Raw genomic sequence first — 19,524 nt, 5'->3', positions numbered from 1 at the left:
GCTGCCTCACCGCGTCAGGGACCCAGGTTCCATTCCGACCTTGGGTGACTGTGTGGAGTTTGCACGTTCTCCCTGTGTCTGCGTGGATTTCCTCTGGGTGCTCCGGTTTCCTCCCACACTCCAAAGATGTGCAGGTTAGATGGATTGGCCATGTTCAATGTGTGAAGTTATGGGGATAGAATAGTATGTGGGCCTGGGTAGAGTATTCTTTTGGAGAGCCAGTGCAAACTCAATGGGCTGAATGGCTTCTTTCTGCACCGTAGGGATTCTACACACCAAAAACTAAATGTTCTCAGATCATAATGGCAAGGAAAATGAACTCAGACCACCAGGCCAGCCAGGAAATCCCAGAGCAGCGCTGTGAGGTGGAGACCTAACACAAAGATTCCTGACTCTGGCCCACCTATGCACTCAGTGAGTAAGAGACAGTAATCTCCAGGAAATAGGAATTGTGAGCTTTACCCAGAGATGAACACAATAACAATGTGCGTTTAAATGAAATATTTAAGATACAGGAAATTGCCATGCGATCAGACAAAATTTGGAAACCAAATCAAATATTAAGAGGTAGGTTTAAGTGAAGGCTTTAGAGGTGGCGAAGGAAGTGAAGAGGGAGAGGGTCCAGCAAGCAAATTTCAAAGCACAGGACCTAGACAGCTGAAGACATGGTCATCAATAATGGGATGGAGGTAAGTGGGAGATACCCAAGAGGCCAACGTAGAACGTTGGGCTGGAGGAGGTTATATTGATAGAGAGGGGCCATGAAGGGACATAAAACATGAAGATAATAATTTTACAGAGGGATTAGCGGTCTGAAGCAGAAGTAAATCATCCGGGGCAAGGCAGATGTGTGCATGGGATTTGGTGCATGAAAAACAACAGGCCAACGAGTTTTGGATGAGCTGAAGTTTATAGAGTGTGGAGAGTGGATGGTTGGGTGGGAGGATATTATGGAGAGCGGGTGGCTGGACAGGAGGATATTGTGGAGGGTGGGTGGCTGGGCAGGAGGATATTAGAGATCACAGGCTACAAAGGTTTAGATAAGGATTTCATCATCAGGGCTGGGGTGGAGATGATTGATATTAGAGATGGAAAGTGGCAGTCTCTGTGATGGAGAGGGAATATTATGAGAAGCTCAACACAGGGCCCCCAAAAATGACACTAAAGTTGCCAACATTGGGTTCAATTTGAGGTATGGCAGGAAGAACAGGGAACCGGTAGGAATGGAATGTTTGTAGCTGCAACTGAAGATGTTGGTTTTTGTCTGCCCAATGTTTAACTGGAGGAAATTGCTACTTATCCAAGCCCAGGGTGTCAGACAAGCATTCTGACAGCCCAGAGACAGCAGAGCAGAAGGAGTGACAGAACTGGGTGTCTCTCCTGTCCTTGGATGATGTTGCCAAAGATAAATATACAGATTGGGGGGTGGGGGAGAAGATGGGGCAGCATCTAGAAGGGAGAACAGCAAGGACAATGCCACAATACTGGACAATCTGAAAAATGTTGAATGTAACCCTCTCTCTTGGAACTAGAAATGTGAGCTTCATCCAGTGAGAGATGCACCTAATTTCAGAACCTAGGCAATTGTGGGAGCTATACCCCTTATAATGGACTGTTTTACATACCAAGTATAACTTTAAATTTCCCTCCTTCAAACACACAATGAGCAGCAGTCAGCACCCAAAACCGATGAATCAGCACTCCACCACAGATGAAGTTTCCCTTCGCATTCAGAAGAAGGACCTGTCAGGAACAGGCAGAGTGGCCTTATGAATATTAAACACAACTCAGAATTAATAGAGAAATTCAACAACTGAAAAGCAATTCCACTAGAGCCCAATAAAAGCAGCACCCCACCCCCCCCACCGTGACCCACTCCTAGCAAAAGCAGTACCACCACCACCTCCCCCACCTCCTCTCAGAGTTAAAAGATTGAATGATGAACTTATTGAGTTCATCATTCAAAATAACTTGGATCAGAGATAGATGTTTGCTCTGTTACTGACTGATTCCAGATTGGTTAAGTGGGGAGATGGTGTTGCTGGTTTTGTCAAGTATGTCCTATTTATACCCATTTTCAAACACAGATATAGCACAATGAATTGCGCAATGTAGCTCTGGTTCATTTCCCAGTTTGGCCGCTAAAGGCTCAGTGGGAGCATCTGTGTCTCTCAATCAAAACATTGTGGATTCAAGTCCCTGTCCAAAGTCTGGCATTCCCATTGCACTACTGAGGGAGTGCACTCTCAGAGGGCAGTCTTTTGGATGTTAAACTGAGGCCTCATCTGATCCCTTAGAATAACAGAAGTGAGAGTGGCTGAAGACAAACAGGTCTGAAATTATTTTGTGACAAGCAGCCCTGTAAGTATAGCACTCTTTATGATCGGTAGCAAATGAAAATGTTACTAGGCCACTTCAATTGGGTGGAATTATTAGGCCTCAAGTGGGTAGAAACATTAGTTTTCCATTTGTTTACCATCTATTATTGTGAAGACTGTGCATCAATGCATTTGTATAAAATCACTCAAGTGTCCCTCAGCATTTTAGCATTCAACGCAGTTAGTACATCTAATACAGAATGAAGTCCACACAGAATATGGCCTTGCTGGATTATGTATGTGCGAAATGAAGCAAAGGACTATGGCAGTACTTAGCAAATTATTTTCCAATTTTAACTCACCACCACCTTCTCAAGGACAATGAAGGATGGGTAACAAAAGAATCAGTTTCAGTTTACTTTAAAAGTAGGCTGGGAACTCACAAAGCTGCCCGAAGGTCAGAACCAATGTGGAGAAACTGTCAGTGAAACTAACATCTTGATTTCTTTTTAAAAAACAGTCTGAAGAATCAAACGATGCACTGCCAAAACTCCAGAATCTGCCATTTGGTAGGAATTTCTCTTCCCTGGAATGTTAGTGCAGAAGGAGGCCATTTGGTCCATCAAGTCTGCACCAGCTCTCCAAATGAGCAATTTGCCCAATTCCATTCTCTCGCCTTATCCCTGTAAACTTGCATACCTTCTTCCTTTTTCAGAGAAGAGTCTAATTGAATGCATCAATTGAAGCTCCCTCTGCCACATTCTCAGGCAGAGCAATCCAGACCTTAACCACTAACTGCATGAAAAAGCTTTTTCTCATGTCACATCTGTTATGGTTGGATTGTCTTGGAAGATGATGGCTGTCTTGGTCTGAGAGATCTGGCTGGAGGCTAAGATCCTTTCCTCTAAGTAACTTTTATTTACGTAATTAACGTTGTTAAGGTTTACAAAACATCAAGACAGAAACATTGCTCCTCTTAGATTCTTATTACTCTTCTCCCTCTGAGTGACTCCAAAGATGTGCAGGTAAGGTGGATCCGCCATGTTAAATCGCCCCTTTCGAGTCAGGGGGATTAGCTGGGTAAATACATGAGGTTACAGGAATAGGGCATGGGTGGGATTGCTGCGGGTGCAGGATTAAAGGGTTGAATGGCCTCCTTCTGCACTGTAGGAATTCTATGATTCTATAACTATGACATAACTCCTTACACACATGCCCAGTAGCTATTAGAATAGTCTTAGAGTTAACCCTTTACATCTCTCCTACGTACGTGATACTAAGTCTTTATTCCTACATACTTTGTACACATGCTCCTACATTGTTTTTCCTTCTTTTGTACACTACTTAAATTTGTGCCTTTCTGTTCTTGATCCTTTCAAGTGTCTCACTATCTACTCTGTCCAGAACTCTTATGATTTTGAACAGCTCTATCTAATCTCTTCTCAATTTTAATTTCTCTAGGGAAAGCTGCTTCAATCTTTCATAAGCTGAAGTTCCTCATCCCTGGAAACATTCTTGTGAATCTTTTCTGTCTCGTTCCAATATTATACATCCTCTCTAAAGTGCAGCGCCCAGAATTGGACACAATACTCTAGCCAGCGAATTGCATATCCATGTTGTTACTGTCCCTTTTTTTCCTACTATAACTTGGCCTGTTGTGTGGCACTGTATCAAGTGCATTTTGGAAGTCCATGTACTCCACATCAACACAGTATTGCTCTCAAAACCCCTCACCGATAACTCATCAAAAAATATAGTAAGTTAGTTAAACAAGATATTCCCTTAATAAATCCAGTCCCCTTAAAATATCCCATGGCACTATTCTGAAGAGAAGAGAGGGTGTTCTCCACAGAATCCTGGCCAACATTTATTCCCCAACCAACATCACCAGAACAAAATTATCAGCATTAACACATTATTGCTCATGTGACCTTTCTGCATGCCAATTGGTATATATATTTCCTACATTACAACAGTGACTATTAATCAAAAGGTAAATAATTGGTTAAAAATGAATTTGCATGGGTTAATATCAGTGCTGAGCAAAGGATTGCAGTGAATCTAGCAGACCGCTGCTGCCTCATAGCGTCAGGGACCCTGGGTTCAATTCCAGCCTTGGGTGACTGCGTGGAGTTTGCATGTTCTCCCTGTGTCTGTGTGGGTTTTCTCCGGGTGCTCCGGTTTCCACCCATAGTCCAAAGCTGTGCAAGTTAGGTGGATTGACCATGGTAAATTGTCCCTCAGTGTCTGAAGATGCGTGGGTTAGATGGATTGGCAATGATCAATGCGCAGAGGTACTGGGATAGGATGGGGAGTGGGCCTAGGTAGAGTGCTCTTTCAGAGAGTCGGTTCAGACTCGATGGGCTGAATGGCCTTCTTCTGCACTGTAAGGATTCTATGATTCCATGGATACAATGTACTGAGCAAGTAGTTTTCCTGAAATTCCTGCCCTCACAGACCCAGACCTGTGTCAGCTCACTGACACCCGGAGCGGAGAAGCTACGACATCTTCTCCAGAGCCTTCAACATGTCATTGATGAAGATGAACATCTTGCCAAGGCCATCCCCACACCCCCACTTCTTGCCTTCAAACAACCGCACAACTTCAAACAGACCATTGTCTGCAGCAAACTACCCAGCCTTCAGGAGAACAGTGACCACGACACCACACAACCCTGCCACAGCAACCTCTGCAAGACGTGCCAGATCATCGACACGGATGCCATCATCTCACCATCCACCAGGTACACGGTACATACTCTTGCAACTCGGCCAACGTTGTCTACCTGATGCGCTGCAGGAAAGGATGTCCCGAGGCATGGTACATTTGGGAGACCATGCAGACGCTACGACAACGGATGAATGAACACCGCTCGACAATCACCAGGCAAGAGTGTTCTCTTCCTGTTGGGGAACACTTCAGCGGTCACGGGCATTCGGCATCTGATCTTTGGGTAAGCGTTCTCCAAGGTGGCCTTCACGACACACGACAACGCAGAGTCACTGAGCAGAGACTGATAGCCAAGTTCCGCACATATGTCCAAAGATGTGCGGGTTAGGTTGATTGGCCATGCTAAAAATTGCCCCTTAGTGTCCCAGGATGCGTAAGTTAGAGGGATTAGTGGGTAAATATGTAGGGATATGGGGGTAAGGCCTGGGTGGGATTGTGGTCGGTGCAGACTCGATGGGCTGAATGGCCTCTTTCTGCACTGTTGGGATTCTATGATGATGAGGAGGCCTCAGCCGGGATCTTGGGTTCATGTCACACTATCTGTAACCCCCACGACTTGCCTGGGCTTGCAAAATCTCACTAACTGTCCTGTCTGGAGACAATACACATCCCTTTAACCTGTGCTTAACCCTCTCTCCACTCACATTGTCTGTACCTTTAAGACTTGATTACCTGTAAAGACTCGCATTCCAACCATTATTTTGTAAATTGAGTTTGTGTTTTTATATGCCCTGTTTGTGAACAGAACTCCCACTCACCTGACGAAGGAGCAGTAAGTGCTCCGAAAACTAGTGGCTCTTGCTACCAAATAAACCTGTTGGACTTTAACCTGGTGTTGTGAGACTTCTTGCTCAGCTCACTGACTGCAGTGACAGACACACAGCTCTGGCTCTCCACGCTCAATGTAGGTAGAACACTCAACTTGATAAACATAGTCATAGTAATATGTGGGGACATATAGATTTTCAAAAAGCCTTTGATAAATTACCACATAGCAGAATTATCTGCACAATTGAAACCCGTAGAATTAAAGGAACAGTTGCAATATAGATATTAAATTGACTGAGAGACACAGAGTGGTAGCAAAGAATTGCTTTTCTGACTGAAATAGTGGCCCCAGGAGTTGGTGTTGGAGCCTTGGTCTTTTTTGTATACATGAATGACCTGAACTTTGAAATATTTTGATACAACTTCAACATAGTTTGCAGATGACACAAAGCTTGCAAATGTAGTAAACAGTGCAAAGGATAGTAACAGACTTCAGGAGAACATAGATTGATGAAATGGGCAAGCACATGGCAGATGAAATTAATGCAAAGAATTGCAAAGTAATGCATGTTGGAAGGAAAATGTCAAGGCAATATAAACTAAATGGCACAATCTTAAAGAGACTGTAGGAAAAGAGACCTGAGGATGCATGTACACAAATCACAGAATTGTTACGGCGCAGAAGGAGGCCATTTGACCCATCATGTCTGCACTGGCTCTCCAAACAAGCACCATGACTTAGTGCCAATCCAGAGAGCTGACACAGACATGATAGGTCAAATGGCCTCAGAAGCTTCTGTGCTGTGTGATTCTGTGTTGGCTTATCATGCATGTGATGCTGCCAACTTTTTCGCTCCCTGCTGCATCTTCTCACCCTTTTTCATTTTTATAAGTCATGCTTATTTCCATTGGTTCTTTCCTGCTGACATACATGTGACCCTCATCCACTAGCAACTTAATTTTAAAATTCTTATCCTTGTGCTGAAATCCTTCCATAGCTTCGCCCCTCTATTTTCTTTGTAACTTTCTCCAGCCCTACAATTCTCAAAGAAATCCACATTCCTTGGGCTGGCAGCCTCTTTTCCATTCCCCATTTCATATATCCCAGCACTGGTGGCCACACCTTCATCTCCCTTTATGCCTAAACTCAGAAATTCCCTTTTCACTTTTCCACTTATCTTGCCTCCATTAATACAGCTTTAAAAAATGTCCAATTTTAAAAAGTGCAGGAGCAGAGGGTTGAAGGTGTCAAGACAAGTTGAGAAGGCTTAATAATAAAAATTGGATCTACGGCTCTATAAACAGAGGCATAAAGACTCAAAAGCATTTGACTACTTTATATCAGATTTTTCAAATATAGGCCCCACACATAACTTAAAAGCAGCAATTGTTGAATTATCCCAATACAAGGTCCTGAGGCACCACACACATCCCTGCATCAGTCCTCTAACAATAATTCTTGGGGGAATATGTCTGTGCTCTAAAGGATTATGACTAATACTTAAATCAAGCTTCACTGCAATATACAGGATTACCGAAATGGTCAGTATATAATTCCAGTAATTATTTCACATGCCTTCAGGAAGCGTAGTAGAGGACATGCCCCTTTCTACATTGAGGGTGATGAAGTAGAAATGTTCGAGAGCTTCAAGTTTCTAGGTGTCCAGATCGCCAACAACCTGTCTTGGTACCTTCACACGGACGCTATAGTTAAGTAAGCCCACCAACGCCTCTACTTTCTCAGGAGGCTAAGGAAATTTGGCATATCCGCTATGACTCTCACCAATTTTTATAGGTACACCATGGAAAGCATCCTTTCTGGCTGTATCACAGCTTGCTATTGTCCATGGTCTGACCAAGACCCCAAGAAACTACAAAGGGTTGTGAACCATCACACAACCAACCTCCATCCATTGACTCCACCTACACTCCCCGCTGCCTTGGAAAAGCAGCCAGCATAATCAAGGACTCCACACAGCCTGGACATACACTCTTCCACCTTCTTCCATTAGGAAAAAGATTAAAAAGCCTGAGAACACATACCAAACGACTGAAGAACAGCTTCTTCCCTGCTGCTATCAGGTCTTGAATGGATCTACTATATATTAAGCTGATCTTTCTCTACACCCGATCTGTGACTATAACACTATATTCTGCACCCTCACCTTTGCTTTTCCGTATGTACTCTATGAACGGTATGTTTTGTCTGTATAGCATGCAAGAAACAATAATTTTCATTGTATCCCAATGCATGTGACAATAATAAATCAAAATTTTTTAAAAATCAAGATCCTTGATAGTTTTTTTACAGACATTTACCTAAAATTTGGATTCTGGGATGGAGAATTTAAGATTTCACTGGCTGAAGCATCAACCTATGGTAAATGTTTAATCTACCCATAAAAATATCCCAGTGCAATGTCTCAGTATCTTTCTGCATTCCCAAGAATCTTAGCCTTCATTTCACAAGACCCTTGTTCCAGGTGTCTCCAACTATAGTGGCATTAGCTCCTATACAATAATGACTGTCTGCCTCTTTCTCAACTGAGTTACTGGGAGAGAAATCTTGCCTGTGAATTTGTCCTTTTGGGATGCAATCAGTGCCTTGCATGTCCACAGGACTTTCCAAAGTGCTTCACAGTTAATTATTTTGGAAGTGGATACCTGTTGTAATCTAATGGATTACACACAGAAAGGTCCTGCAAAACAGCAAATGCTGGAGAAGGGCTTGACCCTTCCAAACTCTAGAGGTGACAGAACCAAGCACTGAGCCAAGGCTGAAGAGGAACACAATATGGGAAACAAATGTCAGATCACTGATGAAGCAAAATCGATGTTTTGTCCTAAGTGCTTTATTCACCATAAAAGTGACCAGTGAAAGCAATATCAGCTGAAATAAAAAAAATCATTTATCCATTGAGTCCACTTGGATCATTACAGGAATATTATCTCACTTGCCACGGGCTGCCTCCTTTTGACATTACCCTCCCTTTTACGATTCGAGGGTCCGACGTAGCTACAACCTCTCCTGGCCTCATTTTCCTTTTATTTCTGGCTTGAAATTCGTTTGACCTGCCAATCCTTTTGATCAGCCCGCAAGGATATTCATCTGTAATGTACAAAGCAATACGTATCAATGTGACGCAGACTGGAACGGATAGGGCAGGCAACTGGTTTAGCCATTCACTGTCAGATTTGGTTGTATAACTGTCATGACCATGGATCATAGCCCTGGATTATGTACGGACATACTGAACTTTTAAATAAGACATTTGTTTTTGAAAAAAAGGACATATAAACAAAAACTGGCTGAGACTGCAAAGTAGCCACTTGCTGGAATTCCTATGTAGATTATATTCTGTCCCAAGAGAGGCAATGGAATGTCACACCCTATTTTAGACAGAGACATTTCAAAGGAGATGCACTGCAAACTGAACTATAATCTCCTGTGGAGATGATTGTTACACACGTAAGTTGTTGCATAATTGCTTTAAGAATTGATCACATGACTAAATGGTGATGTTATTGGAGTGTTTCACAAGCTGCTGTCTAGTTCAGTTTGTACTTTATACAGGCCAAAGGTCCTGGAATAAATCTGTTGTTGATAGTTTGAATCTATGTGTGCAAACTATAGGTGGGATTTTTCTACCCTGCTGGTCGAGTAGCACAGCGGGGTGGAAAATATGAGCAAGAGGCAAAAAAGCAGATTCACGCCCGATTTCTCACCTCTCCTGATATTGCCAGCTGCATTCTGCCAGTGAAATTAGCCTCAAGCTCAGGAAGAGCATGAGACTCATTTCAATATTGATGACATGCTTTGCATGATGTCCGTGGGGGGTGGGGTTGACAGATCCCCCAGTATACGGTCTCCACTTGTGCACAGTATACTGGTAGATCGGGGGCGTGTGCGCAATGGCATCCCTTGCAGTCTGCAGCCTGCTTCCCGGTGTGAATAGGCTTCACCCACCCTACTGGTGGGAATCAGATTACAGCCTCTATATTGCACAGGGTGCCGTAAAGTCACATAACTTACCTCGCTGAAAAACAGATGAGAAAACTTCCCGTTTTCTCACTTGTTCAATTGTTTGAATTTTTCCGAGAAAATTCTACCCTATGTATTTTTCTTTTTGCTTAAAACGCACAATCCCTCCCATAGTTAGGGCATTACAAAAAGACAATTGGTGAGGAGTCAGGATTGTGTTTCATCAAGAACAGTGAGGGCAGATCCTAAGTAGAAAAAATTCATTACAGGTCCTCACACTTGGAATATTGGAAGGCTGGGGAAAGCCAACAACAGGATTAAAGACTGAAGTACCAGTGTCGGAGGCCAAGTAAGAAAAAAAAAGGGTGGAAACTCTGTGTAGTTTTAAAAAAGGATTTCATCTGTCCTGATTATGGAAGGGTAAGTATTTGGCATATCTAAAAGGAAGGGATGCTTTGCTATACAGCTGGGGCTGTTTGAAAAACGTACATTGAGACAACAGTCTCCATGGTAAAAATGGGAGTACTGGGAAGACAGTACTAAAATGATATACTGACCATTCTCAAGTCATGAGTGCCAGCAAGACAAATGTCAGGTCAATTAGGATCCAGGGTCTTTTCAATGAAGAAAATGAATCCTATGTAGAGTGCTTTCAGTACTTTTGCTTTGCGTATTCTGACCAGTGCTGAATCTAACTATGTTCAGCTAGAAAAATAAGTGTCGAGTGTAATTTTTGGCATACGAAGGTTTCATCATTATTTATATGGCCGGCCTTTCACATTATTGACTGATCATTGATCCTAAACTACTATTTTTGGGCCGTATAAAGGCATACCTTAATTAGTTGCTAACTGATTGCAAAGCTGGTCACTGATCTTTCTGCGCATTCCTACAATATAACGTATCGTCAATCAAAGTGCCATGCTAATGCTAATGCATTATCACACATAGTTTTACCTACTGAGCAGGTGCCATCAACTAGTTTTGCTAATATTCTTTATTTTTCGCTGATAGGCCATTTGCTTGTGACAGTTTCTCAAGTTCAGAGATATATCAAAATGATACTGTGAAGGGGGAAGTGATGGATGTGTTACTGAAAGGAACAATAGCTGTAACTCATTGTCCACATTCTGATTTGAAACCATATGTGTCAAGGAAATCTGAGTTGTCTGTCCAAGGTGGGTATCTATTGTGGGGAATCCAAGTGATCATTCCTCATAATCTCCGTGGAAGAGTTCTTGAATAACTACATAAAGGACATACTGATATAGGCTGGATGAAGGAAGTAGCACACAGTTATTTTTGATGGCCAGGTCTGGATGCTTAGATTGAAGAAAAAGTGAGACAATGTCAATCCTGTGCACGAATAAGAAATATACCACCATTGTCTCCTTTACAGCCTGGGGAGTGCCTTAAAATACTATTGCAACAATTGCATGTAGATTTACTTGGTCTGTTTGAGGGTTACACATTCTTAGTCATAACTGATGCACACTCAAAGTGGCCAGAAGCTTTTATCATGAGATCTACTACAACTGAACAAACCATTGAAAACTTGATGAAATGTTTGCAAGATTTGGTACACTGGAATGGATTGCTAATAATTTCTCACAGTTTACTTCACATGGGTTTGAGAATTACCTCAAAGTAAATGGAATTCAGCATATAAAACCTGGACTTTATCATCCATCAACCAATGGATTAGCTGAACGATTTGTACAATCCTTGAAACATTCATTAAAAGCTTCAAGATAGATCAAGGTTCATTATAATTTTATGTGAATAGCTTTTTGGCGTCTTGTAGAAACTATTCATGTGATTACTCAAAGTCTACCTGCATGACTACTCTTAAAGTTGAGACCTACTTTTGATTTGTCATTACCTCCAGAAACTTCATAATAGAGCATCAACAAGAATCTCAAGTTGCTAGACAACAAATGAGGGCAAAACAATGCTCATTTCAACAAGGATATCGAGTGTTAGTGTGTAATTATGCCATGAGGGAGAAATAGGTACTAGACATAGTTTTAGCAAAAACAGGTCCAATATCTTACATGGTTCATACCAAAGATGAACTAGTTTGGCAATGCCATGCTGACCAATTGCCAATTGTTGCCATCTCAAAATGATTTCTCTGACTCATCTCCAGAAATGCTAACATCTTTAGTCTCTAGTGTTATGAATACAACTACAGAATACTTAATTGAATCTGAGCTGCCTGATAATTGTGTCTTTGCTACTATATCATGTGATAGTAATGCAGAATTAGTTCCAAGAGAAAAAATGTCTACCGAAGTTACAAATCATAATTCTATGGTCGAGGACAGCCAAATTCCAGAACATCGTATAGAATCAAAGAGGAATAGCTATCCTCCTGATCAACTGTGCAATGATTATGAATCATAGAATCCCTACAATGCAGAAGGAGGCCATTTGGCCCATCAAACAACAATCGGCAACAATCCCAACCAATCCCTATCCCTATAACCCCACATATTTACCCTGACATTTATGGGCAATTTAGCATGGCCAATCAACCTAACCCGCGCATCTTTGGAGTGTGGGAGGAAACCAGAGCACCTGGAGGAAACCCATGTAGACACGGGGAGAATGTGCAAATGCCACATAGGCAGTCACCCAAGGCCGGAATTGAACCCAAGTCCCTGGCACTGTGAGGCAGCAGTGCTAACCATTGTGCCACCCTGATTAACGGTGCATAATACTTTGCCTGGAGTATTATTGATCCTATGTATAATATCGTAATAATTTATCGTCATGACCACAGAAGTGGAAGGGATGTCATGTTCTTAAGTTGTTGCATGATTGCTTTAAGGGCTGGTCACATTATTTGATGGCGATGTTATTGGATGTTTCACAGGCTGCTGTTCAGTTTCAGTTTGTACTCTGCACGGGCAGAAGTTCCTGGAATAAATCTGTTGTTAGTTTGTATCTGTATGTGCAAACCATGTCTTTTTATTTTTGTTTAAAACCCACAACCCCTAGCAGTTTTGGACATTAAAATAATGGAAGCTGATTACCATCTCAGCAAAGACTATCTCCTGTGAGTTATATCCCAAATTGTAGACATGAGGTGAGTTGAAAGAAAGCCGTTACTGGGGAAAAGACATGCTTGCGTTTTTCACCTTCCAAGAATACACAAGAAAACGAGTTACAAAACAATTGTAACCCTGTTCTCTATGTGATAGCCGGGTGTTCTCGTTCTACTGTGCTAGTACGTGCTGTGATCACCACAGCTGAGGGATATTGACAAAACATCCCTGTACTGGCAGATAAAGACTCTCTCTCTCTGATTGCTGAAAGCAAGTCAACTCATCAAAGCCACATTTGAAAAGGAAACAGGTCAACTTCTTTCAGCTAACCTGCAGAACCAAGAATCACCCAAACCAAAGGTTCAACAGCCAAAGTCAGTGCGAACGGAATCACCCAACTTAATGCCTGCAATGATCACCATCTACTCCTTATAGACAAGCAAAAGACTGATTTGAATATCTCTTTTGAACTTTTATTTTGGATTTACCAACTAATTGGATTTAGTAACTAATAAACTCATTCTTTAACTCAAGAAAACCTGGTTAAAATGACTCCTTTCAAAGCGCGAACACATTTGGACCAGGTAAAGGTGTTCGCAAGAGAAGAGATCACATTTAAATTAATTTAAATTAACCTTGATGTGATCAACTGAGGGATTAAATGAGGAAGGGGAAACAGTTCATCTCTCCTTACCTGGGAGCATAACAATTTGGGGTATCTATCTGGAATCATAACAAAATGGGAGACCTCACCTCGGGGCCGGTGGTAACACCACATAAGCACTGTTGTGCCCTATTCTCATCACTAAAAGTGCTCACTATTCCAGGATAGTCCTGGAATGCAAAGAACCCTCCTTGCCTCAGCCCTTGCAATTGTTCATTTGGTCTGAATGAAATTCTTGTGGTCGATGTGGATGGAATAGCAGAAGCATAGAATCCTAGAATTCCTACAGTGCAGAAGAGGCCATTTGACTCATCAAGTCTGCACCGACTCTTTGACAAAGTATCTTGCCCAGGCCCTCTCCCACATCCTATTCCTGTAACTCCGCATGGCCAATCCACCTAACCTGCACATCTTTGGACGCAGACACAAGGAGAACGTGCAAACTCCACACAGACAGTCACCCAAGGCTGGAATTGAACCCAGTTCCCTGGAACTCTGAAGCAGCTAACCATTGTGCCACTCTGCCATTGTGAGGCAGCTGTGCTAACTACTATGCCACCATGCCGCCCTAAAGAAAGAATGAGCAAATTGATCCAGCACCATGGGCAGGAGAAACGACAGTTGTGGAGAAGGTGGGGGTTGGCGGTGGAGTGTGCGGAAATGGGACACTAAATTGGGGGAATAAAAAGGAGTATAATATCAGAAGACAGCATAGTTAACAGGATAGACACTGCATGCTGCAGCTAATAGTGAGAGTCACGAAAGCCGTATTGCCTGCAAGGTAAAAGATATCTCCTTGGAGCTGGAGAGGAACTTGAAATGGGAGGGGAAAGATCTAGTTTTCGTGGTCCATGTAGGTACCAACCACATAGGTAGGACTAAGAAAGTGCTTCTGCTTAGTGACAATGAGCAGTTAGGGGCTAAATTATAAAAAGCAGAAGCATGTAGGAATAATTTTTGGATCACTACCTGTGCCACAAACAAATCGGCATAGAGTAAATAAGGTCAAAGGTGACTGCATGATGCAAAGATTAGTGTGGGAGAAATGAGTTTCAATTCATGGGGCACTAGCACCAGCACCAGCACTGGGGAAAATGCAGTCAAGCTGGGTCAACATGGTTCTATGAAAGAGAAATTGTTAGAATTCTTTGAGGATGTAACAAGCAGGGTGGATGAAGAGGGACCAGTAGATGTAACGTATTTGGATTTCCGAAAGGTATTTTATACAGTGCCACATAACAGGTTGCTACAGGTTTAGAGCACTTGGTGGTGGGTTATAGATTAGCATGGTTAGAGGATTGGCTAACTGACACAAAACAGAGAATCATAACCATTTTGAGGTTTGCAAACTGTAAATAGGGAGTGCCACAGGGATCTGTTCTGGGCCTGCAACCATTCACAATCTACATCAGTGACTTAGAACCATAGAGGTTACAGCATGGAAACAGGACCTTCAGCCCAGCTTGTCCATGCCGCCTAGTTTTTAACCATTAAGCTAGTCGCAATTGCCCCCGTTTGGCCCATATCCCTCCCTTTATATCAATCTTACCCATGTAACTGTCTAAATGCTTTCTAAAAGACAAAATTGTACCTGCTTCAACGACTATCTCTAGCAGCTTGTTCCAGACATTCAACCCTGTGTGTGAAAATATTGCCCCTCTGGACCCTTTTGTATCTCTCCCCTCTCACATTAAAACTATGCCCTCTAGTTTTAGACTTCCCTACCCTTGGGAAAAGATGTTGACTATCTACCTTATCTATGCCCCTCATTATTTTATCGACCTCTATAAGATCACCTCTAAGTCTCCACGCTCCAGGGAAAAAAGATCCTATCTATCCAGCCTCTCCTTATAACTCAAACCATCAAGTCCCGGTAGTATCCTAGGAAATCTTTTCTGGGCTTTTTCTAGTTTAATAACATCCTTTCTATAATAGGGTGACTAGAACTGTACACAGTATTCCAAGTGTGGCCTTACTAATGTCTTGTGAAACTTCAACAAGACGTCCCAACTCCTGTATTCAATGCTCTAACCAATGAAGCCAAGCTAGCCAATGCCTTCTTCACCTCCCTGTCCACCTGTGACTCCACTTTCAAAGAGCTATAAACCTGTACCCCTAGATCTTTATTCTATATCTCTCCCCAGCGCCCTACCATTAACTGAGTAAGCCCTGCCCTGGTTCGATCTACCAAAATGCATCACCAGCATCTATCTAAATTAAACTCCATCTGCCATTCATCAGCCCAAGATCAGATCAAAAAACCGTTGCATAGATAATCTTCTTCACTGTCCACTATGCCACCAATCTTGGTGTCGTCTACAACTTACTAACTATGCCTCCTAAATTCTCATCCAAATCATTAATATAAATGACAAATAACAGTGGACCCAGCACTGATCCCTGAGGCACACCATTGGTCAAAGGCCTCTGGATTGAAAAACAACCTTCTACAATCACCCTCTGTCTTCTGTCATCAAGCCAATTTTGTATCCAATTGGCTACCTCACCCTGGATCCTGTGAGATTTAACCTTATGTAACAACCTACTATGCGGTACCTTGTCAAAGGCATTGCTAAAGTCCATGTGGACAACATCAATTGCGCTGCCTTCATCTACCTTCTTGGTAACCCCTTCAAAAAACTCAATCAAATTTATGAGACATGATCTTCCACTCACAAAGCCATGCTGACTGTCCCTAATCAGTCATTGCCTCTCTAAATGCCTGTAGATCCTGTCTCTCAGGATACCTTCTAACAACTTACCCACTACAGACGTTAGGCTCACCGGCCTGTAGTTTCCAGGCTTTTCCATGCAGCCCTTCTTAAACAAAGACACAACATTTGTCACCCGCCAATCTTCATGCACCTCAGCTGTGGCTGTTGATGATTCAAATATCTCTGCTAGGAGACCTGCAATTTCCTCCCTAGCCTCCCACAACATTCCAGGATACACTTCATCAGGTCCTGGGGATTTATCTACCTTGATGTGCTTTAAGACTTCCAGCACCACCTTCTCTGTAATATGCACACTCAAGACATCACTATTTATCTCTCCACGTTCCCTAACATCTATGCCTTTCTCAACAGTAAATACTGATGAGAAATATTCATTTAGGATCTCGTCCATCTTTTGTGGATCCGCACACGATGATCTTGTTGATCCTTAAGAGGTCCTATTCTCTCCCTAGTTACTCTATTGCCCTTTATATATTTGTAGGAGCTTTTTGGATTCTCTTTTACCTTATCTGCCAAAGCAAACTTGTGTCCCCTCTTTGCTCTCCTGATTTCTCTCTTAACTCTAATCCAACACCCTCTATACTCTTCAAGAGTTCCACTTGATCTCAACTGCCTATGCATGTCATATGCCTCCTCCATCTTTTTAACCAAGGTCTCAATATCCCAAATCATCCAAGGTTCCTTACTTCTACCAGCCTTGCCCTTCACTCTAACAGGAATGTGCTTACTCTGAACCCTGGTTAATACACTTTTGAAAGTCTCCCACTTACCAGATGTCCCTTTCGCTGCCAAAAGACTCCCCCAATCAACTTTTGAAAGTTCCTGCCTGATACCATCAAAATTGGCCATGCCCCAAATTAGAATTTTAACTTTTGGGCCAGACCTATCATTCTCCAGAGTTATCTTAAAATTAATGGAATTATGGTCAGTCGTCCCAAAGTGATCCCTCACTAACACTTCTGTCACCTGCCCTTCCTTATTTCCCAAGAGGAGGTCAAGTTTTGCCCTCTCTCTAGTCAGACCATCCACATACCGAATGAGAAATTCCTCCTGAATACACTCAACAAATTTCTCTCCATCCAAGCCCCTCATGCTTTGGCTGTCTCAGTCAATGTTGGGAAAGTTAAAGTCTCCTACTATTTTTCCTCCCTATTTTTCTTGCATTATCAGTAATCTCCTTACATATTTGTTCCTCAATTTCACGTTGACTATTTGGGGCCTATAATACAATCCTATCAACGTGATCTCCTCTTTCTTATTTCTCAAATCTAATCATATAGACTCAGTGGGCGAACCCTCAGAAATATCCCCTCTCAGTACTGCCATGATGTTCTCCTTAAACAAAAATGCAACTCCCCCTCCTCTCTTATCCCCTGTTCCATCTCTCCTATAGCATCTGTACCCTAGAACATGGAGCAGCCAGTCCTATCCCTCCCTTAGCCATGTTTCAGTAATTGCTATAATATCCCAGTCCCATGTATCCATCCATGCCCTGAGTTCATCTGCCTTGCCCGTCGGGCCTCTTGCATTGAAATAAATGCAGTTTAATCTAGACTTCCCTTGTTTTCTGTCCTGCTCTTGCCGGACCTGTCTAATACTTGGATTACTGACATTGTCTTTACTATTTAATATGCTCTCCTTAACTTCCGTGCTGTCCTCAACATTCTCTTCTATCTCCCTACTGCTTTGGGTCCCACTCCCCTGCCAAACTAGTTTAAATCCTCCCGAGTGGCTCTAATAAATCTCCCCACCAGGATATTAGTCCCCCTCCAATTCAGGTGTAACCCATCCTTCTTGAACAGGTCACCCCTTCCCCAGAAGAGATCTCAACAATCCTCAAATCTAAATCCCTGCCCCTTGCACCAGTTCTCAAGCCATTCATTTGCCTAATCTTTCTATTCCTACTTTCGTTAGCACGTGGCACCAGCAGTAGTCCAGAAATTACCATCCTCAAAAATAATTTGGATGAAAGAACAGCCAAATTTGCTGATAATACAAAAGGAAGGGAAAGCAAGTTGTGAGGAGGACACAAAGGAATTGTTCTAGTAGCCTGCAGGAGATGGAAACTAAGGTGGGTTGGGGGAGAAGGCAAGAAATCATGGGAAGCCCTAGCAGATCAACTCCCTGACCATGTTTTGCTGTCCTCCTGAAAGCTGCAGAGCCCTTGCCTGTATCCTCAGTGGCCACTACTCCTGGTGGCACTGCTGAGGTACCAGCCCTCTGATTGGCTAGCAGCTCTGAAGGGTGGACTGCCATCCAGATCAAGACAAGATCCCTGGCAACAGCAACTTGATCACCTGCCACCTGTAAAATCAGGAGAGATCCTATCGGCCACCCATATATTTTGCTGACATGCATTTCAGGATCTTGGAGGACTTGGTTAAATCCAGAATGGGTAATCCCTTGTGAAAGGATTGTAGATAGGTTAAGTGAATGGGCAGAAATTTGGCAGTTGGAGTATCATGTAGGAAAATTTGGGGTAGCCCATTCTGGCGAGAAGCACGGTATAACAGAATATTATTTAAATGGACAGACACTGTCCAGGGGTGGCACGGTGGCACAGTGGTTAGCACTGCTGCCCCACAGTGCCAGGGACCCGGGTTCGATTCCTGGCTTGGGTCATTGTCTGTGTAGAGTCTGCACGTTCTCCCCATGTCTGCGTGGGTTTCCTCCGGGTGCTCCGGTTTCCTCCCACAGTCTGAAAGACGTGCTGGTTAGGTGCATTGACCCAAACAGGCACCGGAGTGTGGCGACTAGGGGAATTTCACAGTAACTTCATTGCAATGTTAATGTAAGCCTTACTTGTGACTAATAAATAAAACTTAACTTAACACTGCAGAATGCCACGGTACAGAGGGATCTGGGTATCTTCATACATGAATCAATAGGTTAACATGCAGGGACAACAAGTAATTAGGAGAGCAAATTGAAAGTGGGCCTTTCTTGCAAAGGGGCTGAAGTATAAAAGTAAGGTAGACTTGTTAGAACTGTTGGTGAGATTATAATTGGAGTATTGTGTGGTTTTGGTTTCCTTATTTAAGGTGGGATATACCTGCATTGGAGGCGGTTGAGAGAACATTCACATGGGTGATTCCTGGGATGAAGTGGTTGTATTGTGAGGAAAAAGCGAGCTGGTTGACCCTATGCTCATTGGAGACCTTATTGAAACATAAAACTCTAAGGGGACTTGACACAGAAAGTGGTGAATGTGTGGAATTTACTGCCGCAGAAAGTAGTTGAGGCCAAAAAGTTGTCTGATTTCAAGAAGAAATTAGA

The 19,524-nt window shown here is 42.7% G+C and overlaps 1 protein-coding gene across 4 annotated transcripts in view; it reads right to left on the bottom strand.

Annotated features, from left to right (window-relative positions):
• LOC144491382 (vitamin K-dependent protein C-like) overlaps window positions 1-19,524 on the bottom strand; it is a 49,167-nt gene that overhangs the window by 1,628 nt on the left and 28,015 nt on the right. For all 4 annotated transcript variants that reach the window (XM_078209122.1, XM_078209123.1, XM_078209117.1 and 1 more), the window contains exons 7-8: window positions 8,772-8,926; window positions 1,626-1,743 (exon numbers count right to left, since the gene is read on the bottom strand). In XM_078209122.1, the coding sequence (XP_078065248.1) occupies window positions 1,626-1,743; window positions 8,772-8,926 (273 nt within the window). The remainder of the gene's footprint in view (window positions 1-1,625; window positions 1,744-8,771; window positions 8,927-19,524) is intronic.

Source organism: Mustelus asterias, chromosome 3, assembly GCF_964213995.1.
Source record: "Mustelus asterias chromosome 3, sMusAst1.hap1.1, whole genome shotgun sequence".
NCBI classification, from domain to species: domain Eukaryota; kingdom Metazoa; phylum Chordata; class Chondrichthyes; order Carcharhiniformes; family Triakidae; genus Mustelus; species Mustelus asterias.
Note: the sequence above shows the minus strand (reverse complement) of the source record. Positions and strands in the feature narration are given on the sequence as shown.